At 53.8% G+C, this 20,279-nt stretch overlaps 1 protein-coding gene across 1 annotated transcript in view; it reads right to left on the reverse strand.

Annotated features, from left to right (window-relative positions):
• Positions 1-20,279, reverse strand: part of DCHS1 (dachsous cadherin-related 1) — a 35,479-nt gene that overhangs the window by 3,383 nt on the left and 11,817 nt on the right. Inside the window, exons 2-20 of the mRNA XM_040630737.1 lie at positions 15,565-17,478; positions 9,635-9,823; positions 9,304-9,535; positions 8,927-9,163; positions 7,575-8,600; positions 7,172-7,365; positions 6,862-6,958; positions 6,603-6,760; positions 5,541-6,405; positions 5,209-5,448; positions 5,007-5,132; positions 4,167-4,376; positions 2,085-2,963; positions 1,847-1,960; positions 1,469-1,680; positions 1,225-1,379; positions 897-1,027; positions 498-781; positions 21-159 (exon numbers count right to left, since the gene is read on the reverse strand). Coding sequence (XP_040486671.1) covers positions 21-159; positions 498-781; positions 897-1,027; positions 1,225-1,379; positions 1,469-1,680; positions 1,847-1,960; positions 2,085-2,963; positions 4,167-4,376; positions 5,007-5,132; positions 5,209-5,448; positions 5,541-6,405; positions 6,603-6,760; positions 6,862-6,958; positions 7,172-7,365; positions 7,575-8,600; positions 8,927-9,163; positions 9,304-9,535; positions 9,635-9,823; positions 15,565-17,478 — 7,402 coding nt within the window. The remainder of the gene's footprint in view (positions 1-20; positions 160-497; positions 782-896; positions 1,028-1,224; positions 1,380-1,468; positions 1,681-1,846; positions 1,961-2,084; positions 2,964-4,166; positions 4,377-5,006; positions 5,133-5,208; positions 5,449-5,540; positions 6,406-6,602; positions 6,761-6,861; positions 6,959-7,171; positions 7,366-7,574; positions 8,601-8,926; positions 9,164-9,303; positions 9,536-9,634; positions 9,824-15,564; positions 17,479-20,279) is intronic.

Consider the following 20,279-nt stretch of genomic DNA (forward strand, 5'->3'; position numbering starts at 1 on the left):
AGATCCTGGAAAGGACGTACCATTGTTGGGGTCAACACTGAAGCCCTCAGCAGGGGAAGCCAGATGGTAGGAAATGTGACCATTGGCACCTGAATCCCGGTCAGTGGCAGAGACGGAGAGAATGGCACTGCCTGGAGGTGTGTGTTCAAGCAGTGTCACCTAAGGAGTGAGGACAAGTGTTTATGGCCAAGTTTCCCAGCTACCCTATTGTCCACTCAGCCTGTGTTCTGGAGCTTGGTCCCGTGAGCCCTGCTTGGCATCCATGCCAGCTCAGTGTTCAAACGGCCCACCTGCCTCCATTTCCGAGCACAGGATGAAGAACCTGGACATAGGTCCTAGGACGTGGAAGGCCAGTTTGAGATGGGACCCTCCCATGCCCAGGGCCCCATCCTTAGGTCTTCCAACATCCAGCCCACCTCAGACACTTCTAGCCTTGCCACTTCCTTCCAATGTGAACACCCCTGGGCCCAGGTGTGGGGTCAGCTGGGGCACCAGACCTGGTAGAGGCTCTGCGAGAAAGCAGGTGTGTTGTCATTGACATCCTCCACAAACACTGTGAGGTTAGCACGGCCCTCATGAGGCCCATCATGCGCCAGCAGCTGCAGGTGGTAGCGGTCACGTTGCTCAAAGTCCAGGGGGCCCGTGAGGGAGAGGCGGCCTCCATAGCGACCTATGCTGAAGGGATCCTGGGGTCCAGATGGGCTCAGCACATACCACAGCACCGGTCCTGAGTCCACATCATTCCCTGTTACCTGTGCAATCTCTGAGCCCAATAGTGCATCTGCAATACATGGGACAAGTGTATTTGGTATGGTCCAAGACACCCCTGGAGCCCCGGGGTGGGGTAAAGTGCTGCCCTACCACCCTCTGTACCTCTCACTTTACCGAGCCCTCACCTTCTGACACTTGGAGCTCCCAGGGCTGGGGGATGGTGGGGCGATTATCATTGGTGTCGATGACCATCACCGTCAGGGTAGCTGAGCCCACCAGGGCTGGGCTTCCTCTGTCTGTGGCCATCAGTACCAGCCTGGACACAGAGCACAATCAGGGGTGGGGCCTGGGGATAAGGGAGAACCCCGGGCAGGGCTAGGAAGACTCACGATAGACTGGGGGGGGGTCTGAGGGACTCAGGATGTGGCCTAGAGATTGAGAGAGATTCAGAGCAGGGCTTGAAACTGGATGGAGCCAGGATGGGATCTTGGAATCTATAGGGCCAGGCCTTACCGTGTTTCAGCCCAGATCTCACGGTCCAGGATGGCTGTGGTAGTAATAGTGCCTGTGGCTGGGTCTACATGGAACAGTCCCCGTGCTGGCTGGGATGCGGCCAGGCTGTAGGAGATCTGTCCACTGGGGCCTTGGTCCAGGTCATCTGCTTCCACCTGGTGGGAGGATGAGGCTGCTGGCACTAGGCTGGCCACAGACTAGTCCGGCCAGCCCTGCCCCCCCATCTTCCCATCACATCCCACACCTGCAGCAGGGGTCCCTCCAATGGCCTGGACTCAGGCAGGAAGGCCACGTAGTGGGGCTGCAGGAAGCGGGGAGCATTATCGTTGGCATCTTGCAGGGTTAGCGTCAGTACGGAGAAGGCAAAGGCTCCCCCACTCTCTGCTTGCAGCACCAGTCGGAGTCGTGGGCTGGCCTCGAAGTCCAGCCCCTCTGCTGAGCGAACTGTGATGGCTCCTGAGGGGAGGCAGAAAGCATCACAGACAGCCCTTGCTTGCCCTGGAGCCTCCCTCTCTGGTGCCCCTTCAAGGGCAGCCCCTCCCCAACCAGGGCCTTCTCTGGCCCAGAGGGGAGCTCCCCCAGGAGCCTGTCCCCTCACAGAGCCCCTGCTCCTGCCCGTTACCTGTACTAGGCTGGATGGCAAATGTCCCTTTCTCATTCCCACTGAGAATGCTGTAGGTGATTGGTCCACTTGAGCCCCCTGCATGGACAGCCTTAGGGGAGACAACGGGAGTCCCTACAGAGAGGATGGTATTGGTTGGACTGTGAGCATTAGATTGAGGGAGTTTGCAAGACATTTTTAGTGAGTAACCCCAGCCCATCCAGGGACACAAAGCTGGGAGACATGGTTGGGGACCCACCTGGGGGCGCATTCTCACGGAGCATGGCTTCACTACTAGTGCGAGGAAAGCGGGGTCCACGCTCGGACTCCCCCTGCAGCCCAACAATGACCACACCAGTGGCAGAGCGAGCTGGACGGCCGAGGTCGGTGGCCACGACGAAGAGAACACGATCGCGGGGGCCCAGGGCTACAGGTGAGCGGGTCACACGTATTTCACCAGTGTAAGAGTCCACGGTGGTGCCAGGAGGTGGCGTGCCTGCCAGCCGGTACAGGATGGAGGCATTAGCACCAGCATCACGGTCTTCAGCTCGCAGAGTGGCCAGAGCCAGGGTTGGGGTGCTGAGGCTGGGGCCTGGGCGGGGCAGGCGCAGCCTCAGGGGACTGGTGGGGAAGGTGGGTGCGTGGTCATTGACATCACGCACGGTGATGGTGACAGGTACCGTGGTGCTCAGGGGCCCAGCAGCTGCACCATCCACAGCACTCACAGAAAAGGCATAGCTGGGACACTGCTCTCTGTCTAGGGCTGTGGCTGTGCGTAATTCCCCGGAGCTGGGCTCCAGCAGGAAGGCTCCCGCTGCACCTGTACCCAGGTAGTAGGTCACACGGCCATTGGCCCCAGCATCAGGGTCATGAGCCTGTAGCTGCAGCAACAGGGTCCCTGCAGGTGCATCCTCAGGCACCTCCACAGAGTAGGCAGGCACAGGGAAGGCTGGGGCATGGTCATTGGCATCCAGCACTGTCACTGTCACAAGCAGAGTAGCACTGAGAGCTGGCTGGCCTCCATCCCGGGCCTCTATCCGCAATTGGAATGCTGGCTCCACCTCTCGGTCTAGTGGCCTCGTGGTGCCAAACTCCCCAGAAGCTAGGTCTAGGACAAAGGCTCCTGATGGATCCCCATCTGCAGGGAAGTACATAGACGAAGATGTGTCAGCCCATGGGAGTGAGGGTGATTTAAAGGCAACAGCAAATGGGAAGGAGGAGGGGAAAGAAACTGGGAGAAAGGCGGAGAAGAGAACCATAGATGGTAAAGGAAGATACTGTAAAGCAGCTTTTCTCAGAGTGTGGTCTGGGGACTCCTTTCAGGGAGTATATAATCAAAACTAATTTCATAACAATACTAAAACATTAGATGCCTTTTTAAAATTCTTAGTATCTCACAAATGTACAGTAGAGTCGAAATGCTGCATGACAAGTGATGACATCACCTGGATAGTAATGGAATGTGTGCTTACGAATTCTTATGTCTTCTAGAATATAGATAGAAAGTTTAGAGCATAAACGTGTATTTTCAGAGACTCAGTTTTTTGTTGTTGTTTTAAAGATTTTATTTATTTCTTTAAGAGAGAGAGGGAGAGTGAGCACAAGTAGGGGAGCAGCAGGCAGAGGGAGAAGCAAGCTCCCCACTGAGCAAGGAGCCCAATGAGGAACTCAATCCCAGGACCCTGGGATCAGGACCTGAGACAAAGACAGACGCTTAACCAACTGAGCCACCCAGGTGCCCTGACTCATTCAGTTTTTAGTGTCTTACTTCTAGTTACACTTGCTATAATCTTTGCAATCCCACTGCAGTCGAACAAATTATTTGAACACCTACTATTTCTTTGTGCCTATGAAGAAATACAGTAAGCGGGATACTTCACTGACTGTTTTACAATGGTGTTTTAAGATTTTTCTCAGCTTTAAAATCTAAGTAAATATTGATGTAATGTGTTTATTATATATTTATAGTATGTGTTCATTATAATATATCCTATTATTATATCAATAAATGCTGTTATCATATAAACAAAAACTCTTCAGAGTTCTCAAACATTAAAAATATTAAGGGTTACCGAGACCAAAAAGTTTGAGAACAAGTGCTCCATAGGGAGAAGGAAGAAAGAAAAAGAAAAGAAACAGGAAAATAAAAACAGAGACATAGAGGGACACAGAGTTGAAGAGGCACAGAAAGAGACATTCAGAAACACATATATCATGATTGAAAAGGTAGAAGACCAAGAAAAGGGAAAGGAAACCCAGACACACTGAGGCTGACATAAGCCCACAAGGAACAGAACTCGGCAAGTGGGTGCTAGGTTAGCAGGTGTGGGAGAGTTCTCACCCAGGATGCGGTACTGCAGCTGCCCGTTGGCTCCCACGTCTGGGTCAGAGGCCCGCAGCACCGTAAGGGTCTGGGGGTCCTGGCCCTCGGGCACCTCCAGGGAGAGGTGGGCGCTCCCAAAGGTTGGGGCATGGTCATTCTCATCCTCTACAGCCACTCGCACTGTGACATGGGTCAGCAGTGGGGGTGAGCCCCTGTCCCGGGCATACACTGTGGCAAAGCAAAATCGGTAAGATGTAGCCTGCTCCCATCCATGGAGAAACCCACACCACGCAGCGTTCACACATGTTCACCAGGTGCACATATGAACCAGAAAATGTCCATCTCTCCACACTCTGCAAGCATGTGGGTGCCTACATGTGTACATGCACATATAAATATACATGTCAGAAAACTCTTTTTCTTCCCACTTCCCATACTTAGTGCATGCAAGATGTATCTTGGATTAGTGGTAATGTGACAGAAAAGGCACTAAATAAGGTATCAAAACATGTGGGTTCAAGTCCCAGGTCTACACTTCCAAGCTGTGTTAGCTTGCACAAGTCACTTAACCTCTATGGTACTCACTATCAATATGCTTTTCTGTTAGATGGCCACAGTATAATCTGAGGGAACCCTGAAGGACAGAGCTGTGGCATTATGTATTTGAGAGTTTGTGTGGTCACAATGGCAACAGCCTAAAAGTCAGATCACCTTGCAATCTGCCCAACTCTTGCCTCCCCAAAAGGATCCAAAAATATAATAGGTCAAAGCTTCTAGAAGGTAGTTTGGGGGTTCTGCCCATGTAACACTGGTGCTTACAACACCACCTCAGGCTTTTGGGGTCCTGTCGATGTGTACCTGTCAGATTGATTTCCTCTTGCTCCTCCCGATCCAGGGCCCGAAGAGTTGTGAGAACTCCCGTGTCTGGATCCAGGGAGAAGCTTTCGCCAGAGATGCCTCCATAAGTCACTTGCCCATTGGCCCCTAAGGAGCGAGATCAGAGGGTAAACACACCCTTTCTAGCCCAGCGACCCTCTCCACTCATCCCCTCAGGTCTTACCCAGGTCTGGATCAGTTGCCCGCAGAGTGAGCAGAGAAGTGCCAGGCGGGCTGTTCTCACGCAAGAGGACGCTGTACTCCTGCTGCTGGAAAGCGGGTGCCTCGTCGTTGACGTCAGCGACACTGACAGTGAGGAGCTGCGTGGCTGAGCGCGGCGGGGAGCCGTGGTCGGAGGCCACCACGGTCAGTATGTGCTCAGCTCGCTGTTCCCGGTCCAGGGACCGCACCACCGACAGTGCTCCTAGGTGAGCGGTAGGGCAGGTTGGAAGGAAACCTCAACACTCTTCACATCAGCACCCTCCCTCACCCCAACCTCCTCCAGGCGCAACTCACCGGTGCTGGAGTGTAGCCGGAAGTAGCCGTCCCCGCCAGCTGCCAGGCGATAGGACACGCGTGCGGCTTCGCCCAAGTCCGGGTCACGCGCTACCACGTGCAGCGCCACCGGCCCGGGCGGCTGATCCTCGGGGATGCGCACACGTGAGGGGGAGGCGAAGACGGGCGCGTTGTCATTCTCATCCGTGACAAAGACGCGCGCGGAGACGCGCGCTGCGCGGCGGCGGCTGGCGTTGGCGGGCCGGTCCGTGGCTTCCACGAGGAGCAGCAGGGCGGGTGTGGTCTCCCGGTCCAGGCCTCGTGGCGCGCTGAGCGCCCCGGTGCGCGCGTCCAGGCGAAGCGCAGGCACGGGCGGCTCCTGGCGCAGCAGGCGGTAGCGTACGTCGCTGTTAGGGCCCGGGCCGTCTGCGTCCGACGCGCGGAAGGTATACAGCGCCGCGCCCGGATCCGGGTTCTCTGGCAGCGCTAGCGCCAGCGGATCGCGCGCGAAGGCTGGCGCGTGCTCGTTCTCGTCCTGCACGCGCACCTGCACGCGCAGCAGTCGCGCACCTGCGCCTCCCGGGCCCTCAGCGCGCACAGTGAGAGCGCGCCACGCCGGACCCGCCTCGAAGTCCAGGGGCCGCGCCAGGTACAAGCGCCCTGTGGAAGCGTCCAGCGCGAAGGTGCCCTCCGGGTCGGCGCCGCCCACCAACGTGTAGGTGAGTGCGCCCACCCCCGCCGGCTCTGGCGACGCCACAGAGCCCAACAGGGAGCCGGGCTGCAGCCCTTCCGCCGCCGTCACCGTCAGCACAACGGGCACTGGAGCCGCTGGGTCTGGCTCTGAGGGATCCGGTGGGGGCTCCGCTGAGCGAACTGAGGGAAGCACCTGTTGTGGACCGAGGAGGAAGGGCAGAATCAGGGGGCCCATGTAAAGGGGGTATGCGCTGGCCGGCTGGGTAGCTGGAAGGGTAGTCAGAGTAGCCCGACTAGAGGGCATAAGGACTCTATGAAGGTGTAGCTCTTGGAGGAGTCCATATTGGTGGCCAAGGAGAAACGGAGAGATTTAAGGAAGGGCAGCCCTACCTGCACCAGCAGCTGGAGGCTGGAGCTCCGAGGGGGGCTGCCTTGGTCGTGAGCACTCAAAGTCAGTACATAGTGTGGCCGCTCTGCTCGGATAAGGGGTGCTGCAGTGAGCAGCTCCCCCGAGTGAGGGTGAAGAGAGAAGAGCTCTGAGCCAGGACCTGGGAACAGGCAGAGGAAGAAGGCTGAGGGCATCTGTCCCAGAGCTGGGCAGGTCATGCCATCACCACCAACTCCCTTCTCTGCACACCACCCCCCATACCAGTTAGCGTGTACAGGATAGTGCCGTTCTCCCCTTCGTCTGGATCCTTGGCCTGCAGAGTCGTCACCAGTGTTCCTGGAGGCACTCGATCTGGTACCTGTGGGGACACACAACTCACCTACAGCTGTGTCCTTCCTGTTCTTGAGGTATCTCAGGGTCAAGTTCCCCTCACTTGAATGCAGACAGAGCCCCTTTCTTGCTTTCACACCTCCAAGAGCCAGTCTCTCTTACCTACACCTACAGCTCTGTGGGGGAGACCCCCCATTGCCTCTCACACTTTTTCAGGTCAGGGTCCTGCCACTTCACTTACCTGTATTGGGAGGCCCCCGCCAGCAGCCCCGGAAGCTTGCAGGAAGCTGGGGCTGTTGTCGTTGAGGTCGAGTACTGCGATGTGCACGGTGCCTGTGGTACTGCGGGGTGGGCTGCCCCCATCCTGCACCTGCACCAGGAGCTGGTAGCTGCTCTGCCGCTCTCGGTCCAGGGTTTGGAGTGTGGTCATTTCTCCTGGGAGTGCAGGATAGGGATCATGTATGGTGTGCAGCCTGAGGCCTGCAGCTGAGAAGCTGGGGTTTAGGGAGTGTGGGAGGGAATGCCAGGGTGAAAGTCCAGGCTCAGTCCTGGTCCTCATGGCGGGGGTCTGGGGATTCTGTCTGGGTATTCGCCAGTCTGAGGATGAGGCTATGAGGTCTCAGAATTTGGGCCCCAGTGCTCACCAGTCTGGGGGTGGATGCGGAAGGCCTTGCTGTCTTCTGACAGCGGTCGCAGGCTGTAGGTCAGACGTCCATTGGGTCCTGAGTCTCGGTCAGTGGCAAAGACCCGGCCCACGCTGGTCCCTGGGGGCTGGTTCTCAGCCACAGCCAGGAAGGTGGGCTCCTCAGACAAGCGGGGACTGTGGTCATTCTGGTTGAGGATGCTGACCCTCACGGTGGCTGTGCCTGTCTGCTGCCCCAACTCAGCTTTGGACCCAGACACTGCCATTACCTTCAGTGTGTACAACTCCTGGGCCTCGCGGTCCAGTGCTGCTCGCACCCATAGCCAACCACTCTGTGGTTCCAGGCCAAAGGGGTTACTTGGCCCATCTGCTGCAAGATGGTAGGTGATGGGGCCCCCATCTGGTGCTTGAGCTTGCACTTGCAGGACCTGAGTTCCGGGGCTGGTGCCCGAGGGCAGGTCGACACGGTAGGTAGGGCTGTCAAAATGAGGAGCCAGCCCACGGGTCCCCAAGTCCTGTACCACCACCCGTAGTCGAAAGTGGCTGGTGCGGGGTGGGGAGCCTCCATCCCGGGCCTCCAGCTCCAACTCATGGGCTGGCCCCCCTGGGGGCCCCAGAGGTCCCATAAGCCGTACATGGCCTGTGGTGGGGTCCACAGTGAAGGCCCCACCACCCCCAGCAAGCAGGGTAAAGGTGACCCGACTGTTAATGCCTGCGTCAGGGTCCAGAGCCCGAAGTGTATAGATGGGGGTCCCTGGGGCAGTGTTTGGTGGCAGCAACACCGTGTCTTCAGGTGCAGGGAAGGCAGGGGAGTTGTCATTCACGTCATCCAGCAGCACACGCACCCGAGCTACAGCAAAAGCCGGGGGCACTCCACTGCCTGCCCGCACCTCCAGCTCCAGCACTGGTCCCAGTAGCTCGCGGTCGAGAGGGCGGAGTGTTTGTAAAAGCCCTGAGGCCCCATCTAAGGAGAAGAGTCCTCGGGGATCCCCGCCTGATAGGGCAAGGGTCACAGACCCCAAGCGACCTAGGGGAAGGAGAAAGGAGTCAAGAAAGAGGTGGGGGCACCTATCGAGTTGGCACTCTGATCTCAAGGAGGGCTAAGCACTATCCATACCTGTGTCTTTCAAACCATCAGGGGGAGGGGCAGGTGTTGGCAGAGACGCTGGGTGGCACTTCACGTGCCTGGGGATGAAGCAGAGTGCCTGCACTGTGCCCGGGGATGTGTTGGGGATTTGAACCTGCGTGTTTTGTACTGAGGCTGTCTATGGTGTGATACTCTAGGGTACTTTGAAATGGGTTATGTTGGGGCGGCTGGGTAGAGCACCAAATGGGTATAGTGACAAATGATACCTGGTGGATTGTGTGCCTGGACTATGCCCACGCTGGTGCCTGGTGCCACATCCTCTGGTACAGAGAAGACATACTGTAATTGCTCAAACACTGGCGGCACAGGGGTTCCAGGCACAATGCTGACGTTGACTCGGGCACTGGGCTCTGCCTGCAGGCCACCTCCATCCTGAGCCCCAATCTCCAGCTGCACCACAGAGTTGGCCCGTCTGGCCAAGGGCCAGGCTACTGTCAACAGCCCTGGGAGAAGGGATAGAAGCAGAGATGTATAAGGGAACAGCATAGAGGTAGAAAGGTTATGGGAAGGGGGGGCACTACTTCATTTAAGTAGGTGGGAAGAGGGGTCTAGGGACAAGCCCTGGGAATGAGAGGATCCTCACCTGAGTGCTCATCCAAGGCAAAGAGTGGGGGGTTATTGCCAGCCAGGATGTGGTAGGAGAGTCGCCCGTGGGGCCCCTGATCAGGGTCATGGGCACGCACCCTCAGTATAGCTGTGCCTGGCGTACTCTGTGCACTCAGACTGGCAGCATATTCCCGTGGGTAAAACTGCGGCGGGTTGTCATTCTCGTCTGACACAAACACCTTCACGTATACCATGGACTTGAGGCCTCCCTAGGGAGACAGGCAGCCGTAAGTTGGATGGGCCCTGTGTCTGGCTCTGGTGAATGCCCTCTCCCAACACCCCAACCTGCCCACGGTCTGCCCACTCACCCCATCCACAGCTGTCACTGTGAAGTCGAAGCTTGAGGGCCCTTGATCTCGGTCCAGGGTCCGGGTCGTGCACACATCACCACTGTGGGCATCGATGCGGAATGGGGGAGACCCTGAGGTGCCAAGTCCGGCACCCAAGGAATAGGAGAGGAGGCCAAATGGACCACTGTCTGCATCTGTGGCTGTCACCTAGGGAGAGGCTGGGGTGAGTGATGCCCCATCTTTTTGACCAGAAGAGCCAGAGCTAAGTGGCAATTAGAAGGAGCAGGCCCTGGGCCAGCTGGGTGCCAGAGGCTTTGGATGGTGGACCCAGAGAGGGGGCCTGTAGGACATGGGCCAAAACCCAACCTCACCACCTCAGACCTCACCACCTACCTGGTTTAGGTACCTGCGAGCTTCTGGTCACAACATTTTTGTCAGCTGGTCAATACATAACCTTGTTTTATGTCTGTTTCTGTTTAATGACATCTAATGTAATATATATTGTTAATTCATTAACATTGAATCCACAGCCGATGGCACCATAAATCATATCTGAGTGAAACTTAGCTAACACATATACTGTCTTCATAAGGCACATCACAGCCCTCCTGTGCTTAGGAACACTAGGCAGCTCTTTCACATTACACTTGGGGACCATTTTAAGGAGCAAAATCACCAAGCAAAAGGGACAAAAATGTGAAAAACGTAGCACTAAACAGACCGCAGAAAGGACCCTTGTTTACAGTATGAGCTGAAACGTGAAGGCAGAGTGTTGCCTGGAATGTGCATGTCAATCCACTTGAATTTTTCACTGTTCTGCACATGTCTGGGAATGACTGCAAAAGCTCCAGGAGTATTGATTCGGGGTTACAAGTAAATTTTAGAGAGTCAGCAAATTTACAAATACAGAATCTGCACATGATGAGAACCACCTGCACTTACAGGGGAGCGTGCTTGGGGCTGTGACTGCAAATTCCAGGGGGCTGCAGGGGGTTAGTGACCATCGCCAAGTCTCATAATCACTCTGAGCAGAGAACTAGATGACCAGTGGAATTACTGGGACTGATGTTCTAGCCCTGCTTTTTCCTGAGTTTGGCCATTCCAGAGCGAGGTCTGGTTGATATTGGGATCTAATCACTGGAGTGACCGGGTCTGCTCTGTGAATTTATGGATGTGGCTCGTGTACCTGTGGTATTCCTTGCCTTGAGAGAGGAAGTGAGAGAGGGAGAATGGCAAGTCTATGGGATGTCAAGGTCATTAAGTCCAGGAGGCTCCTCAAAACTAAGAAGTAGGGGAAGGCTTTCTTGGGTAATTCTTGGGTATCTCCCAGACTGGCTCAGGAAAAACTGAACTATTGGACACCAATGTCAGGAGCCTCTGAACATTTCAGAGCCAAGGCAGCAGGAGACACCATTCCAAAAGCTTCTGAGCCTAGGACAGGGCCAGGCACACAGCTGGTACTCTATGTGTATTTGTCGAATGAGTAAATGGACATTCTGATTACCCTTACAACAAAACCTTCCTTCAAACTAAGTTTTATATGTTGGGTGCACATTAGACCCCTGACAGTGTGTTAGCTGGTGTTGACTGCTGTAGACTGTGACAAAGTACTCTCTGTGGATACAGGGGTCCTAGGGTCATGTCATGCTGTAAGAGGAGGCTAGAGAGTTCCCCCTTCTTAGCCAGAAAATGTTCCTCAGAGAGAAGGCTAGCCAAGGACTTCTGATTGTTGCCCGGGCCCTTGACAGAAGTGATTTGTGGCACTGTTTACCCTCCAGAGAGACACTAAGACCCTGCCATGTCTGAACCCTGGAAACAGTTTCTGCTCCAACTCTCTACTATGGCTGTGGGCCCAGATATCCCAGGAGACAAACATCCCCCTGCATCAATCCAGGCAGGCTGCAGCACAGCTGTGGCACCATCTCCAGAAGCTGTTAAAGACCTTTGCCCTCTGACTCGCTGCAGGAAGAAAGCAATAAATAGTGGTCAGGGGAAGTTGTCAGGAAGTGACCCCAAAAGGCGTAGGGGCCACTGACTGGAAATGACCAAGGCAGAAGTGAATTTCCCGGCCTGGGCAGCTCCTGCTTAGAGGTTCCACTGCAAATGCACAGTCTCCCTTTCCAGCAGGCTCAGCCCTGCTGCCCAGTCCAACCTTGGTCAGCTCCCTCTCCCGCTCATCTCTCTCCTTTTGTCCCCACTCACTCCATCTCATTGAATGCACTATTTCAGGGAGAAAATAAAGACTCTTATCTGTGAATTTTCTAAAGTTCCTATCAGACCACAAACTTACTGCATCCACCCCGTCCTGACCTCCTTCCCAGGTGTCTCCTGCCTCTCCCCCTGCTGCGCCCCCCTCCAGATTCCTCCTCCTCCCTTTCCCCTGCCTGTTCTCACACACTCTTGCTCCCTGGAATCTCTTCTTGGCCTCTTCTCACTCTACATACTCCCTCAGGACCTTCTCTTCCACTTCCGTGGCTTTGACCATCGTCTGCACTTTGACCTAGACCACTCCTCTGAGCTCCAAACCTGTACATCCAGATGCCTTCTCAACATCTCCACTCGGATGTCCCGCAGGCACCTTAAATCCAACCTGTCCAACGCTAAACTCATGATCATTCCAACCCCCTCTAATGACTCTTCCATCCATGCAGTTGCTCAAGCCAGAAATGTGTTCTTCCCTTTTCCTCTCCCGGTATATCAATCAACTAGGGACTAAGTAAATCCTCACTAACTCTCCTATTTGTCTATTCCTCTCCATCACCATTATCACTGTCCTGATTTAGGCCTGAGTCATCTCTCCCCTGGACTATTGTGATTCCCTTCTCATAGGGGTCTGACCCTCCAATCTGTCCTCTACCCCAGGATTTCTGATCCTTGGCATGACTGACAGTTTGGACCAGATAATTCTTTGTTGTGGTGCTGTCATGTGCATTATAGGATGTCTGACAGCATCCCTGGCCCCTGTGCACTAGATGCCAGTAGCATCCCACCAGCTGTGACAAACAGATGTCTCTAGACATTGCCTAATGTCCCCTCCAGAGGGCAAAATCACTCCCAGTCGTGAACCACTGCTCTATACTGACCACCAAAAGCATCTTTTGAGAACGCAAATATGATCATATTACCCTTCTTGAAAATCTTCAACGTTCTCTAAAGAAAAGTGCTCAAACACCTTGGCTTGACTCCTCAGTGTGGCCTCCCTCTACAGTCTCACCCCCCACTCTCCCACTGCATGACCTTAAACTCCAGAGACACTGCGCCACTTGTAGCCCCTGAACGAGTCAGGCTCTCCCACTGCTCTGTGCATTTCACCTATGCCTGGAGCCCCTCCTTCCCACCGTCTGGCCCCCTCACAAACTCCTGCTTAGCCCGTGAGTCTCAACTTAAGGGTCACCTCTTTAGTGATGCATTCATGCTGCCTATCTGTACCTCATATAAGTCCCCATTATGGAAGTCTTTTTAGTACAACTACTTCTTCGCACAAGAATCTTCCCTCTAGACCATAAACTCCATGAAGCAGGGAGTAATGACTCATTCATTACTGTATTCTTTGTCCCTAAGACAATGACTAGCATATGGCAGATACTTGATAAATGTATACTGAATGAATCCAATATTAAGACTTCTTCTAACAGGTATGAACACCCAGTAGTCATTTCTACTCCCACTTCCCTATAGTTCCTAAGAGTAAAAACTCCAGGAAACCACCTAGAGAGTTACTGTCTTGCTTCAAGCACTAGTGAGGAAGAAGAAATTTGGAAGCCATCACCCATTGGTCCTGGGCCAAGAGGGAGAGTAAACACATGGGGGAGTGGGTGGGAGCTGGACAGCAGCAGGCAGGCAAATACCCTAGCCAGAAGGCAAGGTGTCAGCTGGGACCAAGCACTGCCTGAAGTCTAGGCCAACAGGCAGCCTCTGAGGAGATGCTCGGGGGTCTGGTGGACTTCGGAGATGTAAAGACCTCAAGCACTAGTTTCCTAAGAGGCCTCCCTACCTTCTGTTTTCTGTCCTGCATCCATATTCCATGATGCAGCGAAAGGAATCTTCTCAAAAGACATATCAGATTTGCCTAGAGCTCCTCATTGGCCCTCTGTGATTTTTTAAAAATTTTCTTAAAAGAAAAAAAGATTTATTTATCTGACAGAGAAGAGAGAGCAAGTGAGCACAAGCAGGGGAGTGGGAGAGGGAGAAGCAGGCTCCCCGCTGAGCAGGGAGCCCAATGTGGGGCTGGATCCCAGGACTCCAGATCACGACCTGAGCTGAAGGCAGACGCTTAACTGACTGAGCCACCCAGGTGCCCCAGTCCCCTGTGATTTTTAAGACAAATCAGTGGTTCACAACTGGGAGTGATTTTGCCCTCTGGAGGGGACATTAGGCAATGTCTAGACCAGCTTGTAATCTGGTCCCTGTATACTATTTTGTCTCAGCTCTCTGAATTCTTAGCAGCATATTTGAGGCCAACCTGAACAGTGGAGTCACCTGAACACATCATGGGGTTCTGCAGCTCTTTCTGTAGGCCTGGAATCCCCATGCATATACTCTATATAATCCATTTGGCAGAGTCTCATTGGTTCTTCAAAGGTCTCCTCCTCTGGGCTTCCACAGCACCTCATATGGCATCTGATGCAGCACTAGTTACTGGTGTGTCTCCCTGTCTAGACTGGGACCTGCCTGGGAACAAGACCATGTCCTTTCTTTGTTCCCTGGGACCAGCACAGTGCCAAGCTTATAGTGGGTAAGTTAATTCTTGAATATGTCACTTACCCATTGATCTAATCCACCCCTCACCCTTAAAGCAAGTTAGCTTCCCCAAAAAAACAATCTGTAGGAAGGAGAGAAGGATGAATAGGTAGAGCACAGAGGATTTTTAGGATGGTGAAACTACTCTGTATAATACCGTAATGCATGTCACTACATGTGTCCATTATACATATGCATTATACATTTGTCCAAACCTATACAGTGTACAACATCAGGTGTGAACCCTAAGGTAAACTATTTTTTGGGATTTGGGGTGATTATATGTCAGTGTAGTTTCATCAGTTGAAACAAATGAACCACTCTGGTGGGGATGCTGATAACGGGGGGAGGTGTTACATGAATGGGGACAGGGGGTATATGGGAAATCTTTGTCCTCAATTCACTTTTGCTGTGAATCTAAAACTGTTTCAAAAATGTAGCCTTTACAAAACAAAAATGAAACAATCTGATCATGCCCTTTTCTGTCTCAAAGAAGTTCAGTGACCTCCTTTGCCTTCCAAGTAAAGTCCTAACCCCCTTAAAGCTTGGTGTCCAAGGACTTCTGTAATCTGGCTTCAGCCTGCCTCTTCAGTTTCATGCCCCCTCTGTCTCCTCCAGGCCTGACTTGCAGGCACTCTGTGGCTCCCAGAGTCTGTCCAGGGCTCCCACCTCCTTCTCAGAGAGGCCTTCCTGCTCTGGACATGGGGTCTCACTAATAGTTCTTATTATCTCTCATCCTTGTGCCTGAGCACAAATGTCTCATCAAGGCTCAGCTCCACAGAGAGGGATGGCGGTTTCTTCCAGCAGAGCCTGGCACTGGATGAGGGCTCCATAAATGCTGGCATCTGTCTTGGGGAGCAGGAGCCACATGGGTGTACAGAATCTCCATCTCTGCCTTTCAGAACAGCTTTGAGATTTTGTAGAGTCTCTCACTTCTTGACACCACAGGACACTTCTTCCTGTAGATCCAATCTTAATTCCCTCAACTGCCTTACCTGGCCCACCTCTTGTACCCTGTTTTCGCATCTTGTCATGAGCCCTCACCCTCCGCACAGACTTTGGAGCACACAGGTTAGGATCAAACCCTCTGACATAGTCACCGTAAACAGATACACCTGCAAGGCTTGGTTTCTGTTTTGAGGTCCCCTGTGACCCTTTAATTCACTCCTGCCCACAGCAGCATCCCACTGTGTGCAGGACTTACCCACCTGCAGGAAGCAGGTTCCAGGCTGGGTGCCCTCGGGCAGCGAGGCATTGTAGAAAGTCCTCTGGAACTGGGGCTCATTATCATTCACATCTTGCAGGGCCACACTGACTGTGGCGGACGAGGCAAGAGGAGGCAAGCCCCCATCTGTGGCCACCACAATCAGCTGTGGCTGAGGTTCCAATTCATAGTCCAGCGCGGCAGTCGTGGTAATGATGCCTGAAGTGGGGTCGATGGAGAACCAGCGGGTGTGGGCACCAGGGGCCAGGCTATAGGTGACCTGACCATTACTGCCCTGGTCAGGATCCCGGGCCATCACTCGCACCACGAAGCTACCAGGCAGCGCAACTTCAGGAAGGGGCTCGGGTCGGTAGAGTTGACGGTCAAAGGTAGGTGCATTGTCATTGACATCAGTGACATGTAGCACAAAGGTAGCCTCAGCCCGCAGTGGGGGTGAGCCCGAGTCTGTGGCGGTAACCCGCAAGTTATAGGCATCCCGCTCCTCCCGATCCAGCTGCCGAGCCACGCACACCAGGTAGATGACACTGTCCTGAGTGCTTAGGGCAAAATGGCCCTCTCCACCTTCCAGGGAAACGTTGACATGAGCAAAGTCACCATCATCTGGGTCTGACACAGAGATGCGAGCAACAAGTTGGCCAGGTGGGGCAGCCTCGGACACTCGTGGGGAGCCGTCTGCACTCAGGAAGATGACAGTCATGGAGGGCTGATTGTCATTGGCATCTCGCACGTTCACAGTCACAAAGGCTGAGCCCAGCTCAGGGTGAGCCCCACCGTCCCGCGCCTGCACTACCAGTTCATGGACCCGCCGTTGCTCAAAGTCCAGTGGCCGCTCCAGCCGCAGCAGTCCTGTGTGTGCGTCAATGGAGAAGGGCCCATCACCCTCACTCTGCCTCCGGTTGATCTCATAAGTCACCGCCCCATTGGCACCAGCATCGGCATCAGATGCATACACCTGCAAGACGGGACTGCCAGGCGCCAGGCTCTCAGACACCACAGCATGATAGCGGCTCTGATTGAAAGCTGGGGCATGGTCATTGATGTCCAGCAGTGTCACATCCAGCAGGGCCTGGGCCCTCCGGGGGGGTGAACCACCATCGTAGGCCTCCAGTTGCAGCATGTATTGTGAGCGGTTCTCTCGGTCCAGCTCCCCAGTAACTACCAGTTCTGGCACGGGGGCCCCATCTGGACCAGGACGTGTCTCCAGCTGGAAGGTCTGTCCAGCCCCATCACCAGACAGTGCATAGCCCTGGGTTCCTAGGCGGCCAGCATCTGCATCACGAGCAGGCTCCAGTGGGTAGCGGGTGCCAAGAGCTGTATGCTCAGGTATCTGCAGGGCAGCCCGAGCCTGTGGGAAGGCCGGAGCATGGTCATTGATGTCAGCCACTCGCACAGTCACTTCTACGGTGGCACCGTCAGGAGTGACTGCCGTGAATCGGTAGCGATCTCGCCGTTCGCGGTCCAAGACACGGGCTGTACGGACCACTCCGCTGTGTTCATCGATGGCCAGGTCTGTGCCCACCCCACTGCCCTCTTGGGCGGAGATGAAGTACATGGGAGGTGCTGCCGTGCCTGGTGGCAGCCCTGCACTGATGTCCCCAATCAGTGTGCCTGCCGGCTGCTCCTCATCAATCTGTAGGTCCAAGCTCCCGGCCTGACCCCAGGCACCTGACACCCCGGCCCCCAGCAGCAGCAGCAGCAGCAGCAGCGGTACTAGGGGGAGGGGCCTGGAGCTCTGCATGCCAGTGCAGGAAGGTGCAGTGCCCGCCTCCTTCTGCATGACAGGGGCAGTCCAGTTACGACTCGGGCTCCAGCTCTGGGCCAGGCTCCAGGCCCAGCCTGATCTCAGGCTTTGCATCAGGTCCAGCTTGGGCCCTGGCTCCAATTGAGGCTCCCTGACCTGGGAGAAAAGCAGAGGAAAAAGGTCATGATGGTGGTTGGGGGTGGGGGTGGGGTGGAATCAATGGTCCAGGGAGACTGGGACCTAAGCCACAGCAAGGCTTCGGCATGTTCAGCCCCTCCGTAGGGCATTTGTGCTGCCACACATCCAGTTCGGACCCAAGAAGTTCCTGATTCAGAACTCCTCAGGGCCCAGTCCGGTCTTTCTCTGGCAGGTCCCCATCCCACGCTAACCATCCCCCATGCCCAGAAGATTGTTTTGTTCCTGTTGTTCAGGTCTCAGTGCCCTTGGACTCCCTTCCTTTCGCGTCTGGACTTAAAAATATGGCCAGTTCTTTCTCATTTTTCTTCTTATTCAGGACTAATATCTTAATAACCACGTGCTTTTGGTAACCTCACCTGAATCATCAACCTTCACCTTTAACCATCATGTTCTTGAGCTTTCTATCAGCATTTAAATATGCTGAACATTTTCCTATTATCTATCTGTCTATCGATACAGATAGTTAGATAATAGGAAACTATAGGAATTTCTATAGATAGGAATATATATATATTCCCTCAACCCCACTTCCCTCTCCATTCAACAAGGGATTGGGAACACATCAATGACTAAAGGAAACAGTCCCTGGCTTCAGGGATGTCACAGCCTAGGGAGTGGACAATTAGAAGTGTGATAAGGGCTGTAAGAAGTACAGGCAGCTCTGAGGGCATATATAGAAGAGGGGCTGGCCATAGTCAGGGAGTCAGGGAGAACTTCTCTGAGGACATGACCTACAAGTCAGGATCTACCTAATGGGTAGGTGTTGGCTAAGCAGGTTGGGCAGAAAAGGGGGTTATAGAAAGGAGAGAACATTCAGAAGAGGGAAAGGCAGTGGGAAGGCTTAGGGTCTACAGTGAAGAAAGGGCTGAGAGTGTTTGCGGGTGAGTAGGGGCAATGTGTGTGAGGCGTAGAGGTGTAGAGTGCTAGGCGGAGGGGGTATGAAATGGGGCAGGGACTCAAGCCATACGGATGATTTGGATTTATTTCTAGGGGCAGGTGGAAGCCACAAAAGCATTTTAAGAAGAGGTGCCATGATATGACATTTTGTGATGATCGCATAGACAGGTGCCCTTTGGAAAACAAAGGCACGCACATGCGACTGTTATTTTAGGACAGCCCCTGTAACACACCTGTGGGAGTCCAGGTGATGGCGGTGCTTCAATGGTGACTTGGATGAGTGTTAGCAATGAAGACGGTGAGAACTGGATAGGTCTGCAGGAGGTTTAGGAGGTAGAACAGGCAGGGTTTGATGACTGCTTGAAGGCCGGAAATGAGGGATTGTGAGAAGTCAAGGGTGATGGGCACATTTCTGGCCTTAACCATCAACTGGAAAAAGGTATCCTTAACTGGCCACAGAGGGAGACAAAAAGAAACCCAGAGAGGGATAGTGCCTCTGAGGCTAAGGGGAGCCAGGGTTTCAAATACTGCATAAGTTCAAGAGGGCAGAGGCCTCACGCCCCAGATGAAGGCCTTAGTGAAGGAGGGAGAGCAGAATCAGTGGAGAGCTTGCCCACTCTGAAAGTCTGGTTCATTTTCCCCGTTTCCCACTTCTCACATCCTCTTCCCTCCATGCCATGAGGCTTCCTCTCCTGTGACAATGTTCTCACTAGGCTTCTGATCATCTCCATGCTCTACATCCAATGAACACTTAAAAAAAAAATCTTCCTCTTACTGGATCATTCTGAAACACTGGATCACTGATCATTGGCTTCGTGGAGCCTACTCCTCCTGGCTTCACATGGTGACACCCCACCTCTTGATTCCATTGTACTTCTCCGTCCACCCCTCAATTTCCTATACAAGTTCTGCTTCCTCTGCCCATCCCTTAAAAATTGGTGCTCTTCAGGCCTCAGTCCCAGGCCACATCTTTTTCAACTCTCCTCCCTATTCTGCCTGGGTGATCTTATCCATTCCTGTGCCTTCAATTCAGTTGGACCAATTGTTTTCTATGCACTATTGCCTGACGCCTTTCCAATTTCCACCCATCTCCAGCTCTGGAGAGCTCTGGAGACACATGGCTGGCTATAGACTGGACTTCTTCACAGCATATCCCTAGCCCTCTCCTCAAGCTGATTTTCTTCTTCCATTCTCTATCCTGTGAGCAGCACCACCACTCAGAAGCTCTCCTTGCTTCCTTGCTTTTCTTCGGTCTGATTTCCAGTTAGTCATCAAAACCTGACCATCTCAATGAGACATGTCTCAAGTCTGCCCTTTCCTCTCTTTGCACTGCTACCGTCCCAGTCTGAGCACTGTTACCTTTCCTTTTGATTCCTACAATAGCCCCTATTGTAGCCCCTAACTGCTCCTCCTGCCTCCAGGCTTGGACCCTCTGACCCATCTCCTCCTGACCAGAGCTATCCACATAGCTTTCACCAAATCACTCCTGAAGAGAGGCTTCCATGGGTTCCCCATTACTGACAGCAGAAAACTGCCACCCCTCTCCAGAAACAAAAATGCAGATACACATACATACAGACCGTGTGTGCAGTCTCAGGGAGTTCGTGGACACTACGTGTAAAACTTCTAGCCCAAACATAGAAGTACGGTTTCCTTAATCTATCTTCCTGATCTGAGCCCTGCTGCCTCTCCAGTGCACCCCACCTTTACTGTCTTCCACCCACTACAGCATCCCAACACTAAAGCCATCCCCAAGTTCCTTCCCACCCCTTGCCCTGTATGTAATACTCTCTCGTCCTGAGATCGCCTTTAAACGTCCTTTCCAAGTGGCCATCTCCTACTCAGACTTCAAGATGTGGTTC

This window comes from Ursus maritimus, unplaced genomic scaffold (assembly GCF_017311325.1).
Source record: "Ursus maritimus isolate PB19 unplaced genomic scaffold, ASM1731132v1 scaffold_16, whole genome shotgun sequence".
NCBI lineage: Eukaryota > Metazoa > Chordata > Mammalia > Carnivora > Ursidae > Ursus > Ursus maritimus.